This window comes from Rhagoletis zephyria, unplaced genomic scaffold (assembly GCF_001687245.7).
Source record: "Rhagoletis zephyria isolate East Lansing unplaced genomic scaffold, Rhagoletis_zephyria_1.1 Rzeph_scaffold_03870, whole genome shotgun sequence".
NCBI classification, from domain to species: domain Eukaryota; kingdom Metazoa; phylum Arthropoda; class Insecta; order Diptera; family Tephritidae; genus Rhagoletis; species Rhagoletis zephyria.
Window position 1 is genome coordinate 46357 of NW_016160953.1, and position 10781 is coordinate 57137.

Below are 10781 nucleotides of genomic sequence, written 5' to 3' on the forward strand. Positions count from 1 at the left end.
GTATTACCAGCTAGGCTTTTACAAAAAATACGAAACATTAAATAAACAAAAGACAAATAGCCAAAACAGGTTAAAATATCCCACTCCTATTATTTTGTGGACAACTGTATGTACATACATATACAATATAGGTAAGTACATATGTGTGTGTAAAAATAAATATTTTTTTTAGTTCAGCTAGGCCACGATACACGTTTCTTTGTTGTTACTGATAAAAAAAACTTGTGATGTACATATTTAAGTATAAATGTGAGCAAACAAAATGCGAAGAGATGTGTTAATAAATGCAAATAGCTGGCTTATTAGTAAGAACATATGTACATACAAATATGTAGGTTTTTTGTTAACGAGTTAATGCCTTCTTTAAAGAAATTGTTTTTCTTTTGTACAAAAATTGGAGAATGTGAAGGCTGTGGAGAACAAATAAATAAATAAATATTAATAAATACAAATTTGTATACACTCACGACAAAAAGTACTGGCACAGAGAATTTTTCATGATAGTACATGCAAAAATTTTCATTGTAATCTTTTTCCGCCTTTTTTATAAAAATATGGTTCATACTACAACAAAAAACCTAATAGGGGTGTTCTCTGAGTCTTGCAAAGCCCTTGCAAGGTGCACGGTTTGCAAATCGGTCAAATACGAAAATCGGTCTATACCGTGCAATCTGTGCAAAGAAAATTATAGTTTTTAAAATCTTTTCTTTATTATTTGAGTTTTATAATATAGACAGAACCAAATCGCTAAGCGAATTTCGTCGGACAGCGCGAAGCCGTCAGGTGATATTCGCCGCAACATTTTGCTCAGTATAACAGAACCGAAACGAAATTCGCAGTGGCTGAATGATAAATAAAACATATAAATATCCTAAAGCGAGAGCTTTGCGTAACTCTGGCGCAACTATCTCTTGGAACTGCATCGATTTACCTCTATCACCCAGTGAAATCTGAAAATCTTCGTCGCGAAATCCTCTGCTAATTTATTCATCATCTGGACGAAGAAAATGAAGCCGAAGTTGACGGCAAAAAAAAACTATAAAACACCTAAAAATATTGTATATAACGTCCCGACTCCGACCCAGTTGATTGCATTAATTCCTACATTGCCGACTCGATGCGAGCATGGAAGGCATCCGCTCCAGCAGCGAAATCGGGCCCGACTCCATTCTCCAAAAGCTCTTAGGGGAATTTATGTGCTACTAGCAGACCCGGCGAACTTCGTCCCGCCCAAAATTATTATAGATTTTATTGAAACTTTTTGGTCCAACGTTTTCACCAACAATTCACGTTTACGATTTTCATTGACACATTCGTCTGCTAAGATTATGGTTTGGTGGTCATTTGCCGCTTTAAATAACCTAAGGAAAGTGTTATATCCGTGAAGAAGTTCTTGAAATTCTCCAGTTGTGCGGCATTTCATAGCACGGTTATTCGCAAAGCGAAATAAATTTTTTCCTCTTCACTCCCTGGCGGCAACAATGACCCGGTTCTATAGTGAATGTCCTAGAAGCTTTACAGTATAGTAGGTGGCAATTTCAAAATGGGTGCGGATCATTGTTCTACAGAAATGCAATATACAGTATCGGTCATATCTATAGCACGCCATTTCAAAGTGATATTGTGTGCCACTTATGTTTATTTATTTATTTTTAAGAATTTTCAATTAAAATACAGTTCTTTCTCTAACAAACCCCATTTAAACCCACGTTTAACAATTTGTATAAAACTTCAGAAAAGTGCAACAAATTTTCACCTAAGTTTCAAACTTTTTTCTCGGAAGTGTTAGAATTTTTTCGAGTACGCAGTTTTTTAGCCACTGCAATTTTAGTCTGATAATGTGCAAATGTCAAGTGGCTACGATTTACCGTTAATTTTTTAGAACTTTTTTTGTCGCATTGGCTTCCATATAATGAATAAACTCAATTTATTTGTATATGGATGAAAACCGCAACACCTTTGGCGAAAAAAATTCTAAAAAATCAACGGTAACTTTTAGCAACTTGAAACTCGCACATTATCAGACTAAAATTGGTTGGGCTATAAAACTGTGTATTCAGAAAAATTCAAACACTTCTGAGAAAAAAGTTTGAAATTTAGGTGAAAATTTGTTGCACTTTTTTGAAGTTTTCAACAAATTGTTACACCTGTTTTTATATGGGGTTTGTTAGAGAAAGAACTGTATTTTAATTGAAAATTCTCAAAAATAAATAAATAAACATAAGTTGCACACAATAGCACTTATTCCAGACGAAATACCTTAAAATTTGAATAATATTGGAAAATCACATCCATTGGGCCAATCGCAACGCAGGAGCGTTCGATATACTCAAAGGTGCAACAGCTCGATTTAATCTGACCTTCACGGCCCCTTTCTCACTTTATTAGTAATAATTGACTTCAGCACCACTTGGCAGCACGTTTTGCAATAGTATTGCATACATATTTAAAACATTAGCCAAATCGGATCATAAATAAGATTTTTAGTAAAAACTACTACTACAGCGCCAAATGTCGNCACACACAAAAAGTTTCGTTAAAATCCGTACAACCATTTAGGAGGATTTCACTCACAAACACACCTACAGAAGAATTATAAACACATTCAAAGATAGCTAAAGGTCGGTACGTTTGTAGGCCTCACACCCCCTTTTCAAATAGCCCAAATTTTCTCCATGAGTATGGGCTTGATTTCAACTACACACATATCTCCATACGAAATTCCAGTACTGTAACATGAATACTTTCAGAGCTATGCAGTATAAAAATTCGATTTATATGGGAGGTGCCACGCCCCCCTTTCCAACAGCTGCCCTTTTTCTTCTTGAGTATGTGATTGATTTCGTATATCCCCATACCAAGTTCCAGAACTCTACCATGCACACTTTCAGAGATATGTAGCATGAGAAATTCGGTTGGTATGGGAGGTGATACGCCCCCTTTACATATTGAGTTTTTTTTAGCCTAAAAAATCGGTTCAGCCGCTAGGGAGCCTTGCGAAAACTAAAAAACGGCTTTCAAAATATATATTAGTTGAGATATATTATGTATTATAATTATATTTTGACAGTATCCGTTGTTTCTGATTGGCGCAAAAATATCTTGCTTAGTGACGAATTCGCCCCTTGATATGGTGGTTGCTCAAAGCTATTTATATTCGCAATTGCATGAAAACTGGAAAACAGAATCTATAAACTTATCCAGGCAAAAAGCTACCTGCGTACCGAATTTTAAGCAAATCGGACCGTAAATACGGCTTTTAGAAACATCTCGACTGCAGCGCCACCTATCGACATTAGTTTTGTTCTATACTACTCCCAGTGATTATATGCACCTACCGTAAAAATTTCATTAAAATCGGTTGGGTACTTTTGACGCCTATAAAAGACATACAGACAAACATTCATTTTTATATATATAGATTACAACAAAAACAACAACCACCTTCGGAAAGGTGCAGTGGTGCTTATCAGTGAGTGAGACTTTCTAGGGACATGAAATAAATGAAATCAAAACAAGAACTCCCGATTTATTTTTATCAATTTAGTATTGCTATGCACTTTTAAGTTGTGTTATTTCAATTGTTCATTCAATATTTTATATATGTATTTATTTCGGAAATTCCCCAACGCAAACTAATTATTTTTTACCGTTAAAAATATATACCTACATTAATACATACTATGTACGTACTTTTATTTTTTTAGTCATTATTTTTTATGCTAACTTTTAAAAGCCTTTGCTTTTGATTTTAAATAAAGTACTTTGCAGCGAGGTAAAATGTTATGAAAGTACTATCCACATATTTTTAACACCTTCCACCCACGAAAACTCATAGGCGTAAAAACAATAGCACATAATCACATATGCATGCTAATTATGTGCATATGGAATTATGTACATGCACATATATTTATGTATATATATTAGGGTGCCCATCGAAATTTTTTTTTTTTTAATTCAAGACCCTACCCCCTAATTTCCTTCCTTTCTATGAGAAATACTATTTCCTATTTTTATAGATTTTTTAAAAATCAATTAAAGGTCGCGACATGTCTTTTTAGGTTGTTGTTGTTGTTGTTGTAGCGGCTTTTTAGGTCAGAAAGTACGGTTTTGTAGATTTAAAATGATGTATAATAATCTATTGTCAGACTTGTATTGTTGGGATATTTCATTTTTTCTTATTTTTTTAAGTTTTGACCATCACTATTTACACAATTTCAAAATATGTAGTATTTACCTTCTAAAACTAAATCTATTTTTAAATAAACTGACAGCTCATTAGGCATCCTAATGTGTATGTAGATATGTTTTTATAAACAAAATCATACATATGCATATGCTTGATGGCTAATGCCAACTCGAAAACCACAAAACTGCATTTCAGCTGCGGTCTAACCAGAGTTCTAGTTCAATGCCGCCACAGTAGCGCTATGATTTTGCCTTTAAATATTCCACACCCATGTAAGATAAATGTGAATATGAGAATTTGTGTGTGCGGGTGTTACGCCCTACAAAACCGCTGTGATGACCTTTAAATGCAAACTGTATAGCATTGTTATGTAATAAGAAAACGAGAGGTTATATCTACAAAACTACCGTTTTTCGAAACTCACAAGTAAACTATGTACAAATAAGAATTATATGTAGTATGGACTTTTCTTTCTTTTACTGTTAATATACCCTTAATGAAAGAGTAGGATTTGCTAATTAGTTTATTGAAATTATTAAATTAAATCTGAAAGGAATAAAAGCAATAAAAATGGCTAAACGGAATAATTGAATCTGGATGCATCCCATAAAGGCATAGGGTGCGTTCTTTTTTTGTTTTTGCTTAAATACATTTGACTATTGCCNAAATTAAATCTGAAAGGAATAAAAGCAATAAAAATGGCTAAACGGAATAACAGAATAAATAGATAATTGAATCTGGATGCATCCCATAAAAGCATAGGGTGCGTTCTTTTTTTGTTTTTGCTTAAATACATTTGACTATTGCTAGAAGAGGAAAATTATTACTGTTACAGCTTGAAGTCATCTTTAGTTGCATCAGCGCTAGTTACACATGTTTACACATACAATGTAATCAGAGAAAATGTAATCAAAGAAAATTGAGGCCTAACGACTCGACTCGATCAACAACCGCAGCGATTGTCCAAAGAACACAAAGCATTGAAATGCAATGCAATTGGAATAAATATATAAACAACAATGTAAATGTTTGAGTAGGCATTATTCAGGCAGCAACAGGATTTACATACATACATATCGTCGTTTAAAGTACAAAACCGCGTATCGACATTCTGCAAAACCGCATACATACTTAACTGGCATTTGCTGCCAAAAATTAGATTTGCTCACACAAGCTTACTTATCCATTCGTCCTGAAATGTACTAGCCAGAAATGCGATTACTTTATAAAAAAGAGAACCATTTAGAAATATGAGTGTTTTTACTCTCTAGAAAACAATTTATGCAACCTCACATACGCTATTTTGCATTTTGTTGATACGCGGTTTTGAACTTTAAACGACGATATATTTATGCAAATATACATAAATATAAGGAGGATTTATGTTTATTATTGGGGTTGATGACTAAAAGCGTTTTCTGTTCTCAAAAAAAGTTCTGCCCTTTTATAATGAAACAAAAAATATACTACTCCATCACAAATTATTTATAGAACTCAATAAAGTTGAATTGTTCACTTGGCCTGTAAGTCTTTAATAATTTTAAAGCAAAACATTTATTTCTGATACGGAAAATAATTGTATTTTTACAAGCGTAAATTAAAAATCAACACTCTCCCTCACGTTTATTTGAGGGCAGAAAAGGCAGCACTTTTGCCGGATCAGAGCGCAACCTACTGAGAAAAGATCACGACGCCTTGTGAAAGGGCTGAGAAAAGAAAATGAAAATGTGTCAGCGCTAACACAAGGCAGAATAAGTGCAGCCTTTTTCGAGAGCAGAATACAGACAGAGCTAAGTCAATAATATTTCGCAACATAGCGTATATAGTTTGGGATTAAATACATATATGCAATTATCGTGTTTTTATAAACATTAGAAGTCTTCACACCGAAGCTTGGTACTGGGTAACTCGGTGTTCGGTAATTTTTCCCCATGTGTTTTGTTTGTGTAACACTATTTTACACAAACAAAATACTTTACAAAAAAGAACCGAACACCCGAGTTACCTAGTACCCAGTTCGGTGTGGTGGATCGCAACTATATATAACCACTCGACCACGGCGACCGATGATGATATTCTATCTTAATTAGCAATAAAACTAAATAGAATAGAAGAATGTAATTAAACTCAAAGAAAATACATGCATAAAAATGCAAGTATGCATACACATACATACATACATACTTATTATGTATAAAGCAACGACGCATTTTGTTATTATTCTTCAGCTGACGCAAAAACAAAGAATATGTTCCCAGTATATAATTTAGGTAGGTGTTCTTAAATGAAGCTTACCCAAGAAGAGCTGAAAAAGAGCTTCCCCGCAAGCCTTCAACAAGAGTTTTTCCTATTACAATTTACGCAAATATAAACCTAAGTTTACATTATTTAGAATTAGAAATTAATTTCAATATAGTTTATAAACCTTAAAAAAAAAACTTTAAATGTACATAAAGAAGCAACTTTAAATGAACTCCTCCAAACGCTGTTCCGAATGCCTTCTATGTGGAGCAAAAGCAGAAATGCATCAATTTGTGCCACTTCATAATGCAAAGAAAAGTAAAAGGAATCTATACAAGAAATTATCTACTGGGTAAGTACATATATATGTATGCATACACAAAATTGTAGACAAAGCTTTGAGAAAAGTGAACAGCAAATGCATAACTGGAAATTTTTGTTTTCAAACACCTTAAACTGAATTGATAAAAATAGAAATCGGCAATAAATAACACTTTGTTTTTTTTTCTTCCTGATAACAAGTTTTAACGAGTGCGAAGTGTTAGGCCCTTAAGGTTAACAGTTTGAAAAACAAGTAATTTTTAAGCAAAAAAAAACCAACTCTAATTCTCATAAAAAAATTTAAGAGTACCGCTAATTTCTTCACGATAAAAAGATGAGATCTAAACCAAATTAGTATGGGACCACCTCCGAGGTACCATCTTTAATCTAGGAAACATTCAGTTTCGACGGGGTCGGATCAATGGGATAGGAGTTTGGGGTACTGTTTGCATATTTATAGAACGATTTTAGGTTGCTGTGCCCAAAACGCGCAATTCGAATCAAAAAACTTTTACACACACTTGTAGACAACTTCACGCCTAATTACAAAAATAAAATTTACTATATCTGTGAACTAATTTATTAATAATGTCGGTTCGAAATGTGGTACTTTTTGCAAATTTCCGTGCTGAGCTGTCAAACAAAAAATATCCACGAAATATCTCTGCAAAAGGTGTTCAGCCCCTCTTCTTCGACAACACAGAAATGAGAATTGTATTTAGTTAGTGAGGGTTATAATTCTTTCGCAAAAAATCTTAATTTTCCCTATTTTCAACCAGCTCCCTAACCCTCCGGCCTTTACCACAAAACCGTTGTACAAATAAGCAAACATTTCCCGGGGTTTGTGTTGAGTATTCACTCCTGCCTGGTTATTTTGCTAATATGTAGATAGATATGTATATGGTTATATTTTGAAATTCGCAACATTAAAATACCATAGGGCTGTTCAGGATTTTGTGGAATTGGTCTTGGATTTGTAGTTGGAATTGCATTTGCAAAATTTTTCGCTTGCTGCCATGGCAACCGTGTGCATGTTATTGTTATAAATTTACAACGAATGTGCAAATCCAAGAGCATATGCACAAGATCCTAAATAGCCCTAATGATAATTAGGGAAGTGTGTATACCATTTATATTAAAAGCGCAAGTTATTTTAAACGTTAAAAATGATATATGTAAATACTTCTTTTTTTTCATTGTCAAGATTGCAAGATGAATTGTATATACATACTTCATATAAAATGCTTCATTATTGAAAAAGCAATTTGTACATATCGTTTTATGTACTATTAATTATATACGTATGTACTTTAAATAAAAAAATATTTCCCCATAAATCAACCAGCAATTCGCTGGTATCGATAACAGCAGCTACGCTTCATGCATCAGTGGAGGCGGTGCAACCAAGCGACATTCCCAATCGCCGCTATCGCCACTGATTGAAAGCAGGCAGACGCAAACCCTTTATTTTGTCCCTGCATGACTAATTAAAAACACGATAGTAAATGGCAAAATAAACACCGCAAATAAATATATATATTCGTCATACAAAAACCAAAATAGAAGAATAATGGAATAACAAAAAAGCCCATGTTGAGGATTTGTTGAAAATCTGAAAACGGCGAATAACCATACAATAGCAGCTGTGCTAATACCGCACAAACAACAGAGCAATAATCGAATTATACATATGTACTGTTGCAATTTGCGCAATAAGTTGAAACTTAATTTAGGTGTAGGATTTTACTAGAAATTAAGCATACCTCATAGATTACTGTTGGAAGTATATATGTGTATATGTAAGTATATGCAATAACTTTAGATTCTAATTACAAATTACTCACCGCAAATTATAGCGCTGCAAACGCTCAGTATTAAAGCCAACGTCACAAATTTATTATGAAACATTTTTACTTCTAGTACTTGTAGTTGCACAGATTCTGCTCCTTATAAATACTGATAAAAGGTTAGCTTTGTTGGAAACACCGCAATTTGCAGAAGGTAGCTTCTACTTCGCTATAACGATTTTCCTAGCCTTCCACAGATTTGCCTGGCTTGTTCGAACGCAAAATTCCAGCAATTTTCATCTAGCTCAACAAAAAACCATTGGCGTTTGTTTTTGTATACAATAAATTTATCTACTAAATTCGTTTGCTTTATTAGTGTCTTTTCAATAGCAAAAAATAAATTTATTATTTCTACTTCAGTTTCTAGGCCCCTCAAAATTTTCTACGTCTTTTGTTCTTGCTGCTTTTTCACGCACTTGAGTTGTGCAAAATGCAAAAACAACAATTGACGAATGAAACGAATGATTCAGCTGATTCAGCGAGTGTGCGCCCTCTGTAGGTGAAATAAGTGTCATCTATAAGGTCTAATGTAGCGAACACACTCCGTAATAAATTGTTAGCTGTGTTCCCATGAACGAAAGACACAAGATCACGTAAGAACAAGAGAGTGAAAAAAGTCGATTTTTTAGGTCGGTGTTATGCAGAAATTTTGTTTGGCAAACTGCGTGCAATTGTTGTTGCAGCAAACTCGGAGAGAGCGAGTTTCGCGACTCTCACAGCAAACTAATTTTGTTTGGTCAAACTGCAGCAAATTCTGTGTTGTCACATACAAAAATTTTAGACAATTGTTGATATACACAAAAATTGCCGTGATACCGAAGGCTTGAGAACAGAATTAATGCTATAGGAGCTTCAAAGATAAGGGCACAGTTAATTGCCTATACGATATCATAAAAATATATTAATTGTGCGCGTTATGTACATCTGAAATTTTTATATCGTGTTGGCAATGGCCATGAAAACCATAATGAACGCGCAACCCTGTGCCAAACTCGACATAACCACCTCCGAGCAAACTAAGCAGCCGCCATTTAATTTGGCAAACAAAAGTTTGTCTGCATAACACCGACCTTAGCGGGTTCTACGCCATCTTGTTTCACTGGAAAACGAGCGAAAAGTAAACAAAGCAAAGAAAACAACGAAAACCAAAATTAGCCAAAATTATTGTCAGCCACTTTAAACGCAAAATTTAGGTAAAATGATGCAACAAAATGCTTTAAAATGTGTTGTCATGTTGAACTATCTCTTCTTTACTTGAATAAAAGTGTAAAATAGTGGTGCTTGTGATGTAAACAAACGCCCAGCTGACGAACCCGCTTTCGCAAACTTTTTTCTCAAAACCAGTTACAAATACAACGTCGCGTTCTTACGTGATCTTGTATTTTTGGTTCATGCCATGATACAAAAAAGAAGGTAGTTCCATTGTCACTTTTTCGTCGCCATATTAATCACCTGACAATTAAGCAGATTATGACATTCCGTGCTACCACCCATTATCAAAAAAATATTTTTTTTTATGTCAAACGTTAAATAAAATAAATATTCTGCGTTAAAATTTGGTTTGAATTCAAAAAAAAATACATAAAAAGAAAAAAATGAGCTGTTTATTTAATCAATGCTCGAATACAAAACATTTAAGCAGCAAAGGTACAGAGGTAAGGTTCTTCCAATTCCCCGTTATTCCGCACATTCGTGAGAAGTGGCTACTGACATGCGGTGTTATGGAGTGTGACTTACCCAAAGTTCCTTACATATGCTCAGCACATTTTGCAAATAATGAAATATCGTTAGCCAAGAAGACTGCACGATTAAGCCGAAGTGCAGTGCCAAAGTGTAAAAAGTAAGCATGATAATCGCAAATGTGACCAAAACTTTGATATTCATAATTTTCAGTAGTGAATCAGAAGAAACGGAAGAGAATTGGAAAAATATTTCACTTATTTGGAGGGGTATGTGTTTTAAACTTTCCTATAAGCTGAACAAGAAAAACATGTTCATTTGAATTTATTTAGAAGTGAAGAAAATCTGTTTGGAATTGAACCAACAGGGATTTCTCGAAAACTTGTTAGAAGTACTTATACAAGCGTTTCAACTTAAACTGAGTAAGATAATACTTCTACTCAAACAGATTCGCATTATATATATATGTACGTGAATATTTATGTATATATTTATCTTAG

General features: G+C 33.9%; 1 protein-coding gene across 1 annotated transcript in view; it reads right to left on the bottom strand.

The window, feature by feature from the left end:
* The window catches only part of Lamp1 (lysosome-associated membrane glycoprotein 1), a 33479-nt gene extending 24428 nt beyond the window's left edge, over window positions 1–9051 (bottom strand). The window contains exon 1 of the mRNA XM_017625012.1: window positions 8599–9051. Coding sequence (XP_017480501.1) covers window positions 8599–8662 — 64 coding nt within the window. The 5' untranslated portion in view covers window positions 8663–9051. The remainder of the gene's footprint in view (window positions 1–8598) is intronic.
* Window positions 9052–10781: the final 1730 nt, after the last annotated feature.